Source organism: Tamandua tetradactyla, chromosome 17 (assembly GCF_023851605.1).
Source record: "Tamandua tetradactyla isolate mTamTet1 chromosome 17, mTamTet1.pri, whole genome shotgun sequence".
NCBI lineage: Eukaryota > Metazoa > Chordata > Mammalia > Pilosa > Myrmecophagidae > Tamandua > Tamandua tetradactyla.
The window spans coordinates 42450516-42470277 of NC_135343.1; the positions used below are offsets into that span (position 1 = coordinate 42450516).

The window sequence follows — 19762 nt, forward strand, 5'->3', positions numbered from 1 at the left end:
GTGCACACAAGTGGACAGTTTTGCAACTCTGTTTCTTATAAAATCCTCTTAGGCATTCCCCTGCCCTCTCCTCCAAGATTGTATCAATAAAAGAAGGCTTTTTTTTTCCTGCTCAATTCACATTAGAAGGTCTAAATACAGAGCAGAAATAGAATCAATTATGGTTTCTGTAGTTTGCAGAAAATCTTCTTTTAAAAAAATGATTGTTGGGCGGACCACAGTGGCTCAGCAGGCAGTGTTCTTGCTTGCCATTCCGGAGACCCGGCTTCTATTCCCGGTGCCTGCCCATGCAAAAAAAAAAAAGACTGTTTGCTTCGGCAAGCATTACTTACACTCAGACTTTGCAGACCTTCTGACCAGGCATTTTTCTTTTCCTAAGCTATTATTTCTGGTTGGCTTATTAAAGGTCCAAATGCAATTTTTCAAATTCTCCTAGCTTCCAAGAGGCAACAAAGATTGCAGAAGGGCACATTCAGTTACTCCTCAGACCACTCTCTACTCCTGCTCCTATATCTAGGAATCCAATAGAACCTATTGTAACAACATCAAGACTTAGAACAAAAATCCAGTGACGTGCTGCAGGATTCAGCTCCACAGGAAGGCCATGCATTTCGCCAAGATGCAGGTCGACAAGCTCATCTTACTAAATAAACCATGGTGGAGTTCACAACTATCTGAGCTTTCCTTCTGAAAACATAAGAGGTAGTTTAGTGGAGAAAAAATGAATTTCCTCAGTTACGAAACCACCTATGTCCTACGCTCCTTCAATCCAGGCTCTCACTGAGTATGAAAGTAGGAGAGAGAAGAGTAGCATTTAGCTGAACCAGCTGAGTGTCCTTCCTGACAAAAATTTTTGCATATTTTGAAGACAAGCCTGAATTTTAAAAATTCAGTAATGCCTTAAAAATGTATTCTTACATGTTGGAATGTTCATTTGGTACTGTGTATGAGGGTACGTAAAATCATACCTGAATCCCTGAAAGACACGTGGACGCTAGACTTTTACTTTAAATTCAGATTCCGTACGGCTGAAATGGATCTAGGGCGATGTCCATTGTTAACCATGAGTGTATTTATCTGTTAAGGTGTGGGGTGGAATTTACTTAGAAGAGGGCACTATCATTTCTTCTTAACACTATATTAATACATTTAAGATTAAATTATTTCAAAATTCATGGGGGCCAATACTTATAGTCCCAAAGGCATAGATGAGCCAGTTGTCTAATCTCAGTTGTACCCACGTTGGCTGTTTCCAAAAGCAATGGTCCCAAGCTCGTCCGTCTTGCTTCCTACCATCATTTATAGTGCCTGTGGTCCTTCTGTGGGAGACTGTGGGCTGTACACTTTTCCCAAGGGAAAAAATCCTCTTAGGAGAATGTCTGATGCATTCACAATCCTCAAACAATGGTCGCCGTTACTTTCACTTTTGCTATTACTTCTGCTGGGGCTTCTGCGCTGGGGCAAAGCCTGTGCCTCCTGTGTGCTTGTATGTGCCTCGCCCAGGCCTCGTGCGTCATCATATTTGCTGGGGAAAAAAAATAAAATGAACCAAGCCTCCTAATTCTTTTCTGGCAATTTTTGGACAGGTTTCAAAGAGAAAAATAGATAAGAAAGCACTTAGAAATCCATTAAGTGCTATATACTTGCGATGTGTGGCTACTGGTGTGATTACTCAAACATACCTCATTGTATGTTGGTCAGGTTACAAGAGCTATTTAATATATTTAAAGTGGAATCCACTGCACAGCAGTCCCTGTTGTGTATGAGTTTGTTTGTTTACTTGTGCTTGGCTTCTACAAACCTAGGGTCTTTATCATCAAGGTCTCAGTTTATGCAGAGATTTCTCAAGAATCAATGAATTATGAATATTTTCATAGAATTCTTTGAAACCCCTCCCTTACTATAGACACACCTAATTTTTTTTCTAACTACCCTATCTCCTTCCCCAGTAAACAACCAGTCTTTGTTTAGTTGGACATTTCCTTTTGGAAGATTTTTTTTTTTTTGCATTAATAATGGTACCAGCATCTTTTATCCATTTGTGGTCGAGGAACTTGAGGACTCTTCTTTTACTTTCGCACTTCTGTCAGAAGATCTTTCTGTGCTTGTTTCTTAGTATCTTATTTGTAGCAAGAGGCGCATGCTGGTTTTATAATGTGGGTGGTTAACTATCTTTTGACCAATCACATCTGTTGCGTTCTGCCTATAAAGCAAAAGCCTAACGTTTTGTTTTGTTTTGTTTTTTACCTCACTTTCCAGTCCAATATGAATGTTGTGACCTAAACCTATTGATTGTACCTTCTAAACACCTCTACATTCATGTGTATTATTTCATTTAATTATCATATACCCTTTGCGCTCAGTTTTCTTATCTCCATTTTACAAAAGAAGAAATTGAGATTTAAAGATTTAGTAACTTATCCAAGTCCACCTGGCCAGTATGTTTATAAGATTTTTTTCAAAAATTTGTGTTCAAACAAATCCAATCTGAGCCCCCCAATTTTTCTGTCCACAGAGCCTAAATTCTTGATAGTAATAACTACTGCTAGATAAGGATGTACCAAGTTCCAGGCACTCTGTATTATCTCATTTAATCTGCCCAGCACAGCAGCCTCGTGCAGTGTGTACTGCTGTTATCCCACTCACAGCTGAGGAAACCAAAACGCAGAGAAATTATGGAACTTGCTCGAGATCACAATGCTCATGAATGATTTGGACCAAACAATTGGATTCTAAATCCCAAGCCATTACTTAGTATGTTAAACTGCTTCTCAAAGGACGAAGATCAGGTAAATGCGGGCCAGGACCAGAACCTGACTCCTCAGACTGGGTCAAGCTTAAGGCAGTGGTGGTCTCCTCTAGGGGCCATTTATCTCCTGGCACCAGCCCAAGCCGTGGGAGCCGGGAGCGTGCTGGCTCTCTTCCCCGTTAACTGGTATTGCCCACCCATGACTCCCCAACCCTGTGTCTGCACCTCCCCCATGGCTACCACTGCCTGAGGGGGTGGGAGATCGTCCAGCCCACCCCCCATCCCCCACTCCAGCCCCTGAGCTGATGTGCTGTCTGTCTGCAATTCAGACAGACTGATTACCACACAGTCTGGGCTGCAGCTCTCCAAGGGAACCCCCTGCATGCACCGAGTGCCACTGTGACTTCCTACCTTCTGAAACCAGACATTGCAGGCTAAGAGGAGCCACTGGTCCCAGACAAATCCTGCCCATCCCCCTCGCTGATAAATTTTACCCTATTCTCTGTAATGCACCCCTTCCAGATGTTTTGAGTTAAGATTGGGAAAGCTGTGTTTTTACTGGATTGAATCACAGCCCTTGGCTGACATTTTTTGGCCCTTCATACACTCCTTAGATTTATCAGCTAATTGCAGACACTTTGAGGGAATAATACAACATGTGTTTATTATGACAAACGCCGTTAGAGTGCCCCTGTGGTCAAAGCTTCACTGGTTTTCCTTTACTGAGGCTATGGTTCAGCGTTAGAGTTGGTTCCAAAAAGTTAGTCCAAAGTCGGGAAGGTATACGGGTGAAAATTTCCTTCAAAGATGCTTTACTGGAGTTTGGGGAATGGGGACTGTCTAGATCCAATAGTTCAGATTTTATTCTTGGGCTGTTTTGAAATCTTAAGTTGCGAATAGATAAAATGATTTATTAGGGGACGTCAAATGCCTAAGGCATTTTATTCAAAACATAAAAAAATAGCTCTGTGTTGTTCTAATGCTGCTATTTAATAAATGTCTCCATCTATGTGAATTCTAGTTCTTCAAATGTGGCCTGGGTGGGGATTTGTGCCTGAGGGCATGTCAGAAGAGGGGTGGCTACCTGGCTCCTGGCACCCACTGGCCGAGCAAGTGACAGCACATTGGAGGGTGGGAAACCATCAGAACTAGGTGGGCGGTTGGGATCTGGGATCTTGGTCACTGGGCACCCCAATCCTGGACATGACCACAAAAAGGCAGGATGATTAAGGGTGGTTAGAGTTAATTAGACCAAAAAGACTGAATCCATCAGAGGAAAGCGGAGGAGGAAGGGGCCAGCAGAGAAACACAGGATATAAAGTCGGGGTCCATGACCCCAAGTCAGAATGACCACGAGGGGAAGGTAAGTGGAAAACCAGGAGCTCAGTGTTGAGGTCAGGCCCCAAAGCCGGGGAGTGGCGGGGGGCCATAGAGAAGGGAGTGGCAGACCAGTGACTCTGGGAAGCCAGTCACAGGCTCCCTGCAGCAGGCAGGAAAAACTTAGGGGATGACAAGGCTCTGAGGCTGCACCTGTTAGGGGGTGAGGCAGCTGGGTCAGCCTGAAGGAGAGGTAAGAGAAAAGCTGATAAACCGCAACAAATTGTTAGAATTAGAAGGAAGGTGAAAACAAATAGTGAAATCAGGAAGCTTGCAAAGGAAGATCAGGGATAGTAGCTGGAAAATGTAAATTTTAGAATTGTCAAAAAAAAATGTGCTTATGACTCTCAGGTATATACAGTTATTTAAAAGAGTTGGTTGGAAGGAAATCTATTTCAAGGAATAAATTTTAATGTTTTTGTCATCTGTATGTTAGATCAAGATTTTCTTAAGCATGTTGTTCATTTCCTTTCCCAATGCTTCTCTGTGAGGATGTGAGGATTTCTCTCTGGAATGGGTAAATATTATGTCTGGCTTATTCTTATCCCACACATTGAGAATCTCCTAAATTATTATATGTCTTCATTAGCCACTGGAAAGCTTGGAACTAAATCCATGAGCTACTTATGGCAAGGAAACAAGCGCCTCACAGCATACATTTGTGTGGTATTCTCACTCCTTGCTCTATCTTCTCCCTGTTTCCCCTTTAGTCCGTTTTCTGCTCTTTTGTAATTTTTTTGTATCTTTTACGTGATTTCATCTTTAGTGGGTTTATCACTTGAGCTGGAGCAAAGAGGCTGACATAAATTTATCAATTGCTGCAAGCAACTGGGTGTTTCCCAATGCAAAAAGATGCTTTCTTTTATGGACTTCAGAATTTATAATTGTGCCATTGGTTGCTTTAACAAATGCCTCTTTCATAAATAGAGAAATGGTTCCCTTCAGTTCTTTGAATCATCACAAATTCCAAATTAAGTAAGACTCAAATAATGATACCACATTTGGTTAGTAAATTAACTCAACACTCTATACTTGTTTAAAATGCTTGGCTGAAATTTTGGAATCATTATTGAGTAAGAGGTGAGATTCATAAATGTGGAAAGAAGCCCTGCTCTGGCCAGAAGGCTGCGCGATCTTGGGGTTCCCCCCAGGTTTTCCACTCAACCCTTCAAGATTCATTTGCAGAGAAGACTACATTTCCCATTTAAGGAGGGGTCTTGTGACACACACTAGCAGCCATCAAAGCTCTCCGCAGAACAGCTTTCCAGACTTTCTAACAAAAATGGGACATCTGAATAGTTTGAAAATGTAACTTCTCTGGAGAGTTGGCCATCTCCATCCTTTCCAGCTTTGTCAATTGTCTCTCTCTTTTTCCTCCCTACCTTTCAATCCTCCTTCGTTCCAGCCTTTGCTTATGCCATTCTCTGCTTGGACCCTCACCCTTCCCTAACCCACTCCTCTCCACTTGATGGAGTCCTATCCTCCATGTCCACCCCTTCCAGGGAAAGCCTTCCCCAGTGGACCAGCGCTCCACCAACTCCAGCCTGAACTCCATAGCTTCTACTGTCTACCCCTTCCCACAGGCAATCTACACATATGACCTGACATCATTATTTATGTTTTCAAATGTAAGTCCCATTTCCCCTACTATCTGCTAAACCTCTCCAAAACTAAGACTGGCATGTTATAGGCTTTATAAATATTTGCTTAAAGAAAGAATGCTTGGACAATTCTTACGGCTTTTGGAACATCTGTCATAATGCTGACTCATTAAAGGTTTGATTAATAATAATGAAGCTGTCAATTTATTCTCCCATCCTACCTTCACATAATTTTGATCCTTCGTATCTTGGTTACTTAAAACAAAACCCAAACTCTCTGTTTTAACAAAATAATCTGTTCATTGACTTTTAAGTTTCCTTCTCTCCTAGATTTTGAAGAAGTCTTGCATTGAAATTTTGGCAGCTGAACCATCCACCATATGTGCAGGAGGTAAGAAAAAATTAAATATTAATTGTTCCCAGACAATTCATGATAAATTGAATTCCAATCACAAGTTTACTTCATTTGCTGGGCAGCCAGCAGGGAGGGTAGAAGGAGAGGTCGAAGTTGCTGAATAAACTTGCTTCTAGGAAAAAAAAGAAAAAGAAGAAGCAACATGTTGGTTCTCAAGTTTAAAAAGGTCTGTCCAAATTTCATGGGCCTCATTACGAGGAAATTGTAGAAATATTGGTTCCCCACACTTCACCACCCTCACCCCACCTCGGGAAAGAAATGGAGTCTAACCCCTCATCCTTGTCATATAGGTAGCAGAAGATCCTAATGATCCTAAGTTATCCCTGGAATTTTGGTACATTTATTTATTTAATTGGTGCTGATCTTTCTCCATAATTAACATATTTATCTTAATTAGCTGTTCAATTTACTAGTCCTCATGAAATGGTTGTGGACAACTCCAGCTTTCCAAGTAAGGGGCCATTATAATTTTGTCATTAATAGAAGTAGTTTCCACTTATACAAAGAATTGGACGCATTTAAGTCACAGTATTTTCTCTAACTGATCAAAATTTGGGTTTTGCTGTTGTTTGGTGTTGTAGTGGACTGCCTAAAACCTCCCTGTGCTGGCTATTCTTGTGCAATCATTCCTGACTGGTCTCATATCACCCTTCTTTAATTCATTTAAAAAGTGTTATTAAACCTCTACTGAATACCAGGCAGCATATTAGGCGCTGGAGTTCAAAGTATTACAAAATGATTAGTTGACTCACTGTGTGTTGGGGGTTGGGGTGGGGATGGGGGGCAAAGAAATAACTGATCACTTACATTTTTAAAAGAATGGTGGGATTGAGTCCTGGACGATGTGTGTAGAAGGTAAAATTCTTTTTTATCCAAAAGCCTTTCCTCTCAGTTTCTCCTCTCACTCTCTGGGAATTCCTGTCTTCACTGGCTTCTAGGGCAGCACCTACTAGGACTTGAAGCTCCACCCAGGCCTGCTCTGCTCTTGATGTTCTATGTTGATGATTGCATTCCCCCAAGACAGTGACCTCACCTGGCTCTCACGGCCAGCTCAGCCACAGCAGGGGTTCTGAGAACAAATGGACCTGAGAGAGGCAGCAAGATAATGCCCTAGGTGGGCGACAAACTGAGATGCAATGCAAGTCAGGTGTTGGGTTGCAACATAAGGTGAAATTTAATGGAACCAATGTAGTGCTGAACTTGGGTTAAAATCATATTTCATATACAAGCAGGTTTAGGGAAACCTGACTTAGTAACAGTTCATGGGGGGAGGGGGGAGAGAAACAAGGACTGTCATTGCTATCTTGATAGCCAACAAAAATGCTGCTTACCAAAAAACACCCTAACGCAATCTTGAGGTGTATCAGTAATCATAGTGCATCCAAGTCAAGAGAGCTGATGGTTGTACTAGTCTGTTTCTGATCACAGTTCCAACTCCCACATTCTAAGAATAGCATTGGCAAAGGCATGCCCATAGAAGAAGCTGTGATTGAGCTGGAAACCATATAAATAATTCACTCACTAGTTTCTTTCCTTGTTTCTTTTCTTTTCTTTCTTTCTTCCTTTATGTATTTTCTTTCTTTCCTTCTTTCGTTGTTTCTTTCTCTCTCTTTCTCTCTCTCTCTCCCTCCTGCTCTCTATTCCTTCTTCCCTTCTTTCATTTCTTATCGTCTACTATATACCAGGCAAGCAATATGAAAAGATGTGAATACAAAAATGCACAAGGCTTGCTCCCAACACCCCCCACCCCCAACAAATCTCGCAGTACCCTCTGGGAGATAGTTGTACATTCAGACAAATTACGAAACAATGCATTAAGCGCTGTAACAGAGGTCAGCTCAGGGACCACAGGGAGCAATAAAATGAGATGTGTGTGGAATTAGAAACAATGAGCAACTGCATAGATTTAGACTAAGGAGAACAAAAGAACTGAGATATTCGCAAAAGCATCTCCAGATATTTGCAGGATTCCCATGCAGAAGCTTCCCTTTAGAAGAAGCCTGCATTCCTTCCAGTTCACCACAGTCCCCACCCCTCCCTCCTGTCAGCCCAATACCCATGCTAAGCCTATGGTTGTCATTTAGCATTCACAGGATGAAATATCAACTAACAATTGTACCCAAATGTCTTGGGTGACCAGAACAAACAGAACATATGCAACTATCTCATTTTACTTTCAGATACATTGAATGACAGGCAGTATTTATTGAGTATCTCAAAACTATTTGTATTTCACATTTCCAAAAAAGGAAAATAAGAAAAAGAAAAAAATGATTAGTCAAAAGCAAAGAAAGATGAGGCAACAGAAGGGAATAAGTTTATCCACCACAAGTATACAATATGTGCATTTTAGTATATTCACAAAATTTTGCAACCATTACCATTATCTCATTCCAGAATATTTTAATCACTCCAAAAAGAAACCCCATACCCATTAGCAGTCACTCCCCATCCCACCCCCACCCCAACCCCTGGCAGCCACCAACCTACTCTCTGTATCTATGGAGTTGCCTGTTCTCGACAATTCATATAAGTGGAATCACACAACATACAATTTTTGTCTGGCTCCTTTCACTTAACAGTGTTTTCAAAGTTTATCCATGTTGCAGCATCTATCAGTTACCTCATTCCTTTTTATGGCTGAATAATATTCCATCGTATGGATTAACCACATTTTGTTTATCCATTTGTCTGTTGATGGACATTTGAACGGTTTCCATTTTTAGGCTACGATGAATAATCCTGCTATGAACATTCGTGTGCAGGTTTTTGTATGGACATACATTTCCATTTCTTTGGGGTATATACCTAGGAATGGAATTTCTGAGTCAAAAGGTACTCTGTCGAACTTTTTGAGTAACTGCCAAATTATTTTCCAAAGTGGCTACACCATTTTACATTCCCACCAGCAATGTTTAAGAATTCTAGTTTCTCTATATCTTTGTCTACACTTGTTACTGTCTGTCTTTTTTATTATGGCCATCCTAGTGTGAAGTGGTATCTCATTATGGTTTTCATTTGCATTTCCCCAATAATAAATGATGTTGATTATCTTTTCATTCACTGACCTAATCAAACCTCAGAAAATAAAAGAGAGAAAAAGAAATAAAGAAGGAAGGAAAGAAAGAAAATACATAAGGGAAGAAAGAAAAAAGAAAAGAAACAAGGGAAAAGGCCACCTTGTTCTTCCCCTTTTATGCCCTTTCTATACAGACAAGTCATTGAGTTTTTTACTCATGAGCTTATATTGAGACTGACTCAGCCCTGGGTTCAGCGCAGTAAAGCATTTAGAAGAAGTAGAGATGATGGCCTCACTCTCAAGAAGCTTGAATTATAATTAGGAAAAGAATAATAATGGATATATACCTTAAAAGAGGAAATCAAAGACACTTGAAGTTGGAAGTTAAATCTCTGGTCCCTTAAATCCTGCAATCCCTAGGCTTTTTTTTGTAGGAGCTGAAACCCAGCATGTGGATTACCAGAAACGCTTAGCCGTGCTTATTTCAAAAGTTGGGTTTGATGTTTGGTGCATAATGGAGTTAAATGGTTATATCCTGATTCTAGTTTGTCCTGGTTCTCACTTGCTGGCAGATTCATCTGGCAGGGTTTTGTTACATAACTTCTGTGTGTGAAGAGCTGACATTCCAGTCAAGCTGCCGGGTCAGACGTTCAGGCTACTCTGGAAACTGAAGGTGTACACTTACACAGAAAGGGAACCAGGCAAGGGAGACCTCCCGTCTCTGCCCTGGAGTGCTTTCCACAGCCTCATTTCCTCCATCTTCTCCCCAGGCCTAGTGGGTTAAATCGTTTGGTTTCCGCTGTTGCCACATTATGGTATCCTGCTGTCTTTCCTCCTAAACTCCCTGGGATTGGGCCAAGCTGAGACGCAGACAGCCTGTTTTACAGATGATGCAGCAGCTGAACTGGGAATGCTAGAACATGGTGTCAAGAGAAGAGAGCTGGGCGTGCAGCCTGCATTTCCAAAGTCTACACTCCCCTCGCCCTCACCCCGAACAGTCTCCAGCTGATCTTTGAGGAAACAGGAAAGGTAGCCACAGAAATCAGACAGAAAACATTTTGAATCAGCAAAAGTTTAGGCAGATTTCTCTCTGTCCAGCACTCAAATTAGAAACAGAGACAGGTGTGTATAGGCAGAATTGAACAAATAAGACAGTAAAATTCTCCCACAGTGCTTGACCCTTGGTAAAATGCTTGTTGAACACAACTGAACCATCAATCACAAAACAGAAAGTCCTTCTCTAAACTTCTTCATGTGTAGGTATCAACATGCATTATACCAATCCTTAATATTCATAGGACTTAAGGTCCTGGGAAATCATCTATGCCTAGGACCAGGATTAATACAGATTGAAACAAAGGCACTGAGTACTTAGACACAAGGCCCAGTTTACTAACTTTGTGACCTTGGGCAAGTCATTTAACATGTTCGAATCTCAGTTTCCTTATCATTAAGGTCCCTTATCCTTCTATTCTTTTGTGGCCCATGTAGTGTCTCTAGATTCTCTTACTTAGATTGCAATTTCTTGCTTCCCACTACAACCATCTTCACTTTTCTGCAAAATGGGCAAACTTGCTGAAAATTTTAAAATACCTTTTAAAAATTCACACCCCAATCTCTAAATTACCATCTGTCATAAGACAATGAGAGCCCACTTTAATGGTTAAGAGAATATGGCTGAGTTCTAAGGCATTTGATTGCAGTCAGACTTGGATTCCTGTTTTCTCTCTGACTTTCACAACCCATGAGATCTTGGACAAATCACTCAACCTCACTAAGATCAGTTTTCCCACTCATACCTCTCTGGGCTGTGGGATGGTTAAATGACATCATACATATGCCATGCTCTAGCACAGAGCTTGGCACAATGAGGATGCAATTAATCTCATTATTATCTCAGCAAATGTGACCTCCAAATGAGTTTTCTGGGAATGAGGATGATGTACACTCATGAAATCTATTCAACTTGGAAGATTCCCAGAGCCTAGTCCTCTAATTCCATTCAGCCCCCAGCAAAAATTTCCCTTTGAGTAGCAATTTACAGTTGAAAATCCACTTTCACATATATTGCATTTTTTCCTGGACCCTTAATCTCTTTCTCTTTTTATATGCTACACAGAATTATCCCAAACCCCAAATTGCATACATAAATGGTTGACAAAAATAAAAGAAAATGGAGCATTAACTGTTAACTCAAGCACATATTCCTCAACATTTAGCTAGTTCATTCATTCATTGTTTTCCCGTTAGTAGGACTATTGTAAAAGACAGTTGTTTTTACTTCATAAGGGTGTTATTCATATTTATTAACATGCATCAATATGCACGTGCTAGACACCTGTGAAATGTTGCCTAGAGAAATGGGTACTACACTGAGGGACTGATGTCAATGCAAATAGATAATGCTTGCCAACTGAACACCAAGCATTTGGCAAGCACAATTATTCCTACATAAACCTAGACACCCCTACTGGGTGGCCATCTGTGATAAGAGAGCAATACCAATACCAGACAACTCCCAACCTAGAGCAACCTTTCTCAAGTTTGGGGAGAACATACCAAAGAACAACGCAAGACAGTACTTAATTGCATCCTACATTGTTCAGTACAGACTGTGAATGCCACAGGGCAGTGGTTTATGAAGACTTGTTGGCACCCAGGGTTCAAGAAATCTTTCTGTGGGAATTTAGTGTGTAAAACGGTAAAAGAGGAGTTGGATTGCTTGAAGAGGAGGTGGGCACCCCTGCCCCCATTCCCCTTCTGGCTTCACGGATTATGGTTTTAAAGCTTCCTGGACTTGGTGATTTGAATGGACAGAGAGGAGGGAGCAAGGCATTCTGGCTAGAAGGACAGCAGGAGTCAAGGCAAGGAGGTGGGAATTTGAAGTCAGAAGTAACATGCCTCCCTGAGGAACACCTAGGGAGACTGAGTTGGTAAATGATAAAAGGCACCCGTGTGGTTGCTCTTGGTTTCCAATCTAAACTAATTCTTTAACATTTTAACACTGATGCAATAGTTAACACACGCCCTAAGTCAGGGCAGATGGGAAATTTCGGGTTAATGGCCTGTAGTCAGATCACACATCTTGTCATTATGATCTTCATTTCAGAGTCATTTCAAGTAGTGGTGAGAGGAAACGGCTTTCGGCATGCCCGCAACGTGGACCGGGTCCTCTGCAGCTTCAAGATCAACGACTCGGTCACGCTCAGTAAGTCCTTGCTGAGGTTGTGGGCTCCTTTAACCTGCTTCAGGGAAGGGAATTCCCAGCCCTATCTGCCGGCAAGTCCACACACACGAAACCGTATAGAGAAGGGTCCTCCCTGGTGGAAAGGCCTCCGGCAAGAGCATAGTCAACCCCACAGAGTCTTTGTTCCAACTGGAAAAGGCACCCCTTTGGGTGGACTCAGTCTTGAGGATACTCAACTTGGTGAGTGGAGCAAGGCCGAACTTGACCTCTGCTACCTCCAAAATCTCCGCAGCCCCAAGCAGCAGCCCAGTACTGGCCCACAGGAGGCAGCACGGTGCTTATAGCTCCTACTCCACTGACATCTACTAGGTAATTCACTCTTGGGTGGCAGTGTCAGGGCTGGTTGGTCAGGGCTTATGACGCTTGGCATTACTTACCCAAGTTTTCGAGACTCTCAAGGGTAAGAGTGAAAAATAGATGGTCTTAATTTATTACTTCTGAATAAGCCCAAAGTCAAATTACTGGGCTTGGCATGGGTAGATTCTGAATTTTTTTAAAACTTGGATGATTCCTGTTTGGAAAAGCCAAGAAACTCTCATCATGGTGAATACCATACATGAAATACAGAAATATGGAAGTCAAACAAGTGCATTTCATGCAAGAAATGAATTATCATAACACTGGCACTCTCAGAAGACATTTGTAGCAAGCAAGTTCTTAATTTAAAGGAATGTATGATTCATGTAGTTGTCCAGGCAAGATGGGGAAGATTGGTTATGGAAGGACATACGCCAGGAGCCCTGGATTTTATTTACATCTGGCATCATCGCACAGTTCATTATTGAAGCTTTGTCTGCAGTGATGGGCAACAGCTATAATAGACTGCATTTTCCAGTGTTCTTTGCTTTCTAAATACCTCACGTCTTTTTGCAACCACAAACCTGAGAGGTAGAAAGAGTAAGGAAGACAGGTAGGAAGCTCACATTTATTGACTTGCCCTTCCATGGGTGCTATCTAATTTGGTTCTCTTTTTAGCCTCCTGAAGAAGGTATTATCTTGTTATTTTTACCATGGAATTGAGGAGTATACCTTTTTTCTACTTGATGTCTTAAAACCCACTTGAATTGTTTAAACACAGATAAACGGTGGCTTCCTGGCAAACATCTGGAATTCCCAGTCTTGGAATAATTCCAGATGTTTAAAACATCCAGTTTCCCTAATGTTTAGAAATGCTCACACATATCCAAAAAGTACAGGCTATCTAAAAGCATTTTGAAATATCATGAAGCAGTCACAATTTCAAATTAGGCATACTCCCCCTACCCAAAAAGAGGCCTTCTTTTTTCCCTTTAAATTGTGATCTCACTGAAGTTCATCTTCCATTTCCCTCCTTACCTAAAATCCCAAATCTAAGAACAGAAACCCCTAAGGGTTGAATGCAGACATCCGCTCCCTTCCAAAGAAGGCGTCCAGGACAAGCCGAGCTGTCAGACCAGCCCCCTTTCTGAAGATAAATGAGAAGTGGGGTAGGAGAGAAGAAAAAACAATTCATATTCCATTGTTTTAAAAGGTACATGGTGATGCTGTGTTGGGATGAGATGTGAAGCAAATTTATATGAAGTTGTAAAGTAACATTTGAAGAAGCTATTTTCCAGTTCCTCAATGATATTTCTTAGAAAACCACTTTATTCTATTTCTGCCTTCTCCTTTCTCCCTTTTGTAACACACTTGCATGCATCGGCTCTCTCCCTTACTCACATTCATACAGAAATAAAGGCCACAGATGTTTGGCTTAAGCCATAAATCTAACTGCTGGTAGACTGAAGGAGAGGACGATGGTGACTAGGCTGCATCATACACTACAAGCAACACTCCTGAGTTCAAACATACAGTTTTTAAAATTATTCAAGGGGGGAAATATTAAAGTTTGAAGGAAAACATATGGCTGATATTTTTAAATTCACCTATTCGCTTCCATTCATTAAATAATATCATCAAGAAAGTATGGAGGATAGAAAAGATAGGTACAATTTTTAATATGGCATATTTATATCTAAATTTTTCTATCAATCTTATGAATATACTAGTCTCTAGTGGTTTCTCCCTGTAAAAAAAAATAAATTTTAATTCCTTGCTTTTCTCAATTCCCTTCCCTACCACTACATCCTAAGTTTTAAAATATCACTTTTCCTTTTTATATTATATATTCCCATTTTGTCCCTAAAGGCTGAATTGCATTTTGTAGGAAAAAGAGACTATAAGTGCTATTATTAAATGTTGGAAATCGAGTCATGATCAGGTCCCAACCCCTAGTCCTGGAGGAATGAACCCATTTGTTTGTAAATAGGACCTTTGGAGTTGCTTTTAGTTTAGGTGCGCCCGGACTGAGTGAGGGAGGGCCTTAATCCAATTTGGCTGACATCTTTATAAGCAAAGGAAATTGGCCATTGAACGAAAAGCCATGGGTAAGAGCCAGAAGCCAAAAGCTGGAAGTCAGTGGAAGCCAGAGGAAAAAGGGAAGGACATGTGACAGAAAAGCCAAGGAACCCAAGGACTGCCGGCCACCCAGAATGCCCCCAGCCCAGGCAGGAAGCAAGCCTTCTAGCCTCCAGAAGCCATGAGACAGTAGATTCCCATTGTTTAAGCTACTCCGTCCGATGGTATTTGTTTTAGCAGCTTTGGGAAACTAAGAAAATCAATATCAGCAAAAGACTAAGGCCTAACACAGAATGGAGCTAAGTCTGTGTAGGTTCCAAATACAACACAGGTGTCAAAGTCTGCAATAAATAATATAATAACAAATTATATAAATCAAAAACTGTTAAATGTAAAAAAACAAATTTGAAACTCGTGCTTACGGCGGGAAATAATATGATTCTCTAAGTCTTTAAATGAGCTTGTTAATAAAAAAATTGATATAGACATAAATTTTATACATTATAAATGGCTATGAACATTTTTAAAACTTTATTCTGAGACACAAATAAAATACCAATATATTATTGCCAAAAAGTAGAAATTGTCTGTATGTATTCTTGCATGATAACTATAACCAGAAAAGAAGGCATAGGTCAATACCTTACTTCTCTCCCCCTTTCCCTTCCTTTGTTTAAAAATAAAATCAACTAATCAACCATTTAGAAGTCTAAAATAGCTTCTGGATTTGGAGTCAAGATAATAGATTAAGCTAATGCAGGTGGGATCCCTTCCAAAAACTGTGGGTAAAATATGATTTTTAAAATTGTAACGTGCACACTTGGTCAAAGGAAAGAAGAAGAAATCCCCAGGAATAGGAAACAAACAAGATTGCAAAATCCAAGCAAGAAGCAAAGCAGCCATTGTTCCAGGCCAGGGGCTCGGCAGGCTTGTGATCTCGATGCTGATGCAGATATAAGATCTGAAGCCTCAGTTTCCCAGGCTGCTCTGACAAACACACACAATGAGTTGGTTTGAGCAAAGGAAAGTCACTGGCTCACAGTTTTGAGGCTAGAAGAAATCCAAGATCAAGTTATCGGTAAAGTATGCTTTCTCCTGAAAATCTGTAGCCTCTGGTGCTGATTGCCAGCAGTCCTGGGTTCCAGGGCTTGTGTTTCTGCCTTGTATCACATGACAATGTCCTCTCCTTACTGACTTCTGGATTTTCTTTATAAGGTCCTCAGCAATCCAGATGGATGCCCACCCTGCTTAGTTAGCCACGCCTTAACTAAAGAAATAACATCTTCAAAAGGTCCTATTTATAGTGGGTTCACACCCACAGGAACATGGATTAAGATTAAGAACACGTGTGTGTTGGAGCGCATAATTCAACTTACCACAGACTACTGGCCTGGGCAAGGCAGCAGGCCAGAGCAGAGCCTCCTGCAGGAATTAGACTCCAGTGGGTCCCACCACACATTGAATGGGGATTAGAAAAACTGCTCAATGGCTCATGGAAGCAGGCAGGGTGTGCCAGTTTGGAAATATTACCTACCCCAGAAAAACCATGTCTTAATCCTGATCCAATCTTGTGAGGCCAGACATGTTGTTTAAAGTGGGAAACTGACTGGATGGTTTCCATAGAGATGTGACACAGCCAATTGTGGGTGTGGCCTTTTGATTAGATGGAGATGTGACTCCACCCATTCAAGGTGAGTTTTGATTAGTTTACTCAAGTCCTTTAAAAGGGGAAACAATTTGGAGAAACCTCAGATGCGGATACTTGAGAACAGAAGGGACAGCCAACAGAGCCAACACGATACCCAGACATTTGGAGATGCAGGATCCAGCATACGTCACCATGTGCCTTCCCATGAAATCTTAAGCAAATCAGAACCTGGAGAGATCCAAGGGAAGCCATCAGATGAAATCCAGCCCTGGAGAAACCAAGTAAGGAATCCCCATAAGAAACAGAGGCTGAAAGCAGTGGAGCCCAGAGCAAGGAACCAGCAGATGCTACTCATGTGCCTTCTCAGCTGACACAGGTGTTCCAGACAGCATCAGCCTTTCTTGAGTGAAGGTAAATTCTTGTCGGTGCCTTAATTTGGGCCCTTTCAAGGCCTTAGACTGTAAATTTGCAACTTACAAATTCCCTTTATAAAAGTCATTCCATTTCTGATATATTGCATTCCAGCAGCACTAGCAAATTAAACATGGGGAACAAAATCCACAAGTGTGAAGTAAGATGTTGTATCACCCATGTGACACAGAAACACCAAATCGAGAAATGCACCACCAGACATTTTGACCGTCCTGGCCCTTCTGGCCCTGACAGAGGCAATGGATAAGCCGTCCACACAGCCCAGGGCCCCCAGCACACCCACGACGAGCAAGCCCCTGCAAACGGGTGGGCTCACAGCACCAGATGCCAGCCCTTACAGAGAGGGAGGAAGGAAACTGGGGAGCACCCAAGAAGAGATTAGAGAAGAATTTAGAAGAGACTACAAAACGAATGTCTCAAACGCATGAAGAGATCAAACAGATCTTAGAGGGAGAATACTTAACAAAGGCAGATTTGCAAGAGAACCCGGTAGAAATTCTAGAATCGAAAGTCTGTTCATTGAAATTACAACTTAATAGATGGGTGAAGCAATGCCATTAGAGACAGATGAAGATGAAATGTATGAATTGGAAAAGAAATATGAGGCAGGCCAACCCCTCCAATAAAAGCACCAGATCCAGATTTTTTTCATCCAAGTCTTAGCAGATTTAAGAGGCAGACAATCCCTACCTGTTACATACTGCCCCAAAGAAAAGAAACAGAGAAAAAGCTTTTTAATTCATTTTATGATCATAACATAAAGTTGATTTAAATAAACACTGGACACAATTCTGTAAGCAAGAATATTTGAGATCATGCTTTCTAATGACAAACATCTAGAAATATTGACAAACAAAATCCAGCAAAATGTTTAAAAAGGACCAAGAATAGCTAAGACAGTTTTGAAGAAAGAGAAATCTACCTCTCATATAGTAAAACTTATTGATGTGAAGTGGATATCATTCCAGATTTTTTTCAAGATACATTTAGAAAACTAAAAATAGGATAAATCCTCTTTAACATAATAAAGAATATTTCTGGGTATTTGAACCTCAGCATCATTCTAATGGTGAATCACTAATTAAAAGATTCACTTTAAACTTAAGAAGAATAAAGCAGTACAGTCCTCTTCACCATTATTAACTGACATTGAGCTGAAAGACTCAGCAGCACTGTCCAACAGAACTTTCTGCAATGACGGAAATTTCCTATAATGGTACCTAATACAGTAGCTACTCGTCACATGTGGATATTGAGCACTTTATATGTGACTAGTGTAATTGAGGCATTGGATTTTTAATTCTATTTAATTTTAACTACTTTAAACTTAAATAGCCAACTATAGCTGGTGAAAGGAAACAAATGAGAGATGTAAAGACGGGAGAGAGAGGTCCAGTCATCATTTCTTTAAAATGATGGTTATATCTTCCTGAAGAAGTAAAGAGGGTCTACAGAACTACTGGGCTATGAAAATGGTTGTTGCGCCAAGCATTCCAAACTAAATACCTTACTTATATAAAAATCAGTAGCTCTGCCAGAGTTCAGTAATAACCAGATAGAAATCATAAGTGGAGAAAATACAGCTACGATCAATAAAATCTAGAAAAAGTAATTTAACCACATTTGTAAAGTATTATATGAAGTTACAAAACTTTGTGAGGGATATAAATAACGCATGAATAAATGGAAGCAGTGTAGATTCGTGGAATAGCACAATCTCTAGAGCCAGCCCACCTGGGAATAGAATCTTGGCTCTGATGTATCCTACTGTGTGACCCATGGGCAAGTTATATAACGTTTCTATGCCTTGGTTTCCCTATCTGTAAGATGGGGATAGCAGTAATAGTTCCTATATCATGGAGGTGTTCTGAGGTTTAAATATGTGTGGGACTTGGAACAGAGCTGTCACACAGTAAGCAGTCAATCATTGTTGGCTGCTGGTATTAGTTTATTATTATCATTATCACTATCATTAAAAAGAGTAGCAACTGGATAATCAGTTTTTCTATAAATTACTATTTGTACTTAATACAATCCCAGTGAAAATTCCAATGGGACTTTTTAAATTGAGCAGAATGACTCTGAAGTTTATATGGAAGAATAAATATACAAGAACAGCCAAGAAAAATGTGGAAACTGGCTTTAGCCTATTTTAAATATATATATATTAAAAAAAAACCCTGCAGTAATTGAAACAATGTGTGACTAGTGCCACAATAGACAAACTAAACATTGAAACAGGAAAAACAAAGTGCATAAAGAGAGCCAAATGCATACATGAGTTTAGTGTGTAGTAATGTGACCTTTCAAATCAGTGGAAAAAATTGGATTATTCATAAATGGTGCTGAGGTGACTGGCTAACAAGGTGGAAAAACGATTAAGTTAGATTTTTATCTCACACCTTACATCTAAACAAATTCCAGATGCACTAAAATTTTGAAAGTGAACATGAAATTATAAAAGTTCTAGAAGGCAACAAAAATAAATATTTACAGAATCTTCCAGTGTGGAAGGACTTTTTCAGCCCAGCACTGAAGGGAAACACAATAAAGGAAAAATTTGACAGTTTGAGTACTTTTCAAAATTCCTCTCTTATAAAAGAGAAAACTAGGCAGAACATAAAACTGGTGAAATTATTTATAAGATATGCAGCGAACAAAAAATCTATAACCTTAAAATAGAATAGCTCTTAAAATTAATAAAGAAGGTGAACACAGCAACGTGTAAAAAATAGGAAAAAAAATTTACAAGAAAAATCATTGATAAGAATATAGAAAAATGCTTAGTGTGACCAAGGAAATCCAAATTGAAATAATCAACTGCCATTTATCAAATTGGCAAAGATTAATAAAAGTGCAATGTCCAGTATTGGGAAGGATGTAAAGGAGCAAGTGTTT

General features: G+C 40.3%; 1 protein-coding gene across 1 annotated transcript in view; it reads left to right on the top strand.

The window, feature by feature from the left end:
* Positions 1-19762, top strand: part of ANTXR1 (ANTXR cell adhesion molecule 1) — a 252599-nt gene that overhangs the window by 94567 nt on the left and 138270 nt on the right. Inside the window, exons 9-10 of the mRNA XM_077134446.1 lie at positions 6058-6118; positions 12271-12369. Of these exons, the coding sequence (XP_076990561.1) occupies positions 6058-6118; positions 12271-12369 (160 nt within the window). The remainder of the gene's footprint in view (positions 1-6057; positions 6119-12270; positions 12370-19762) is intronic.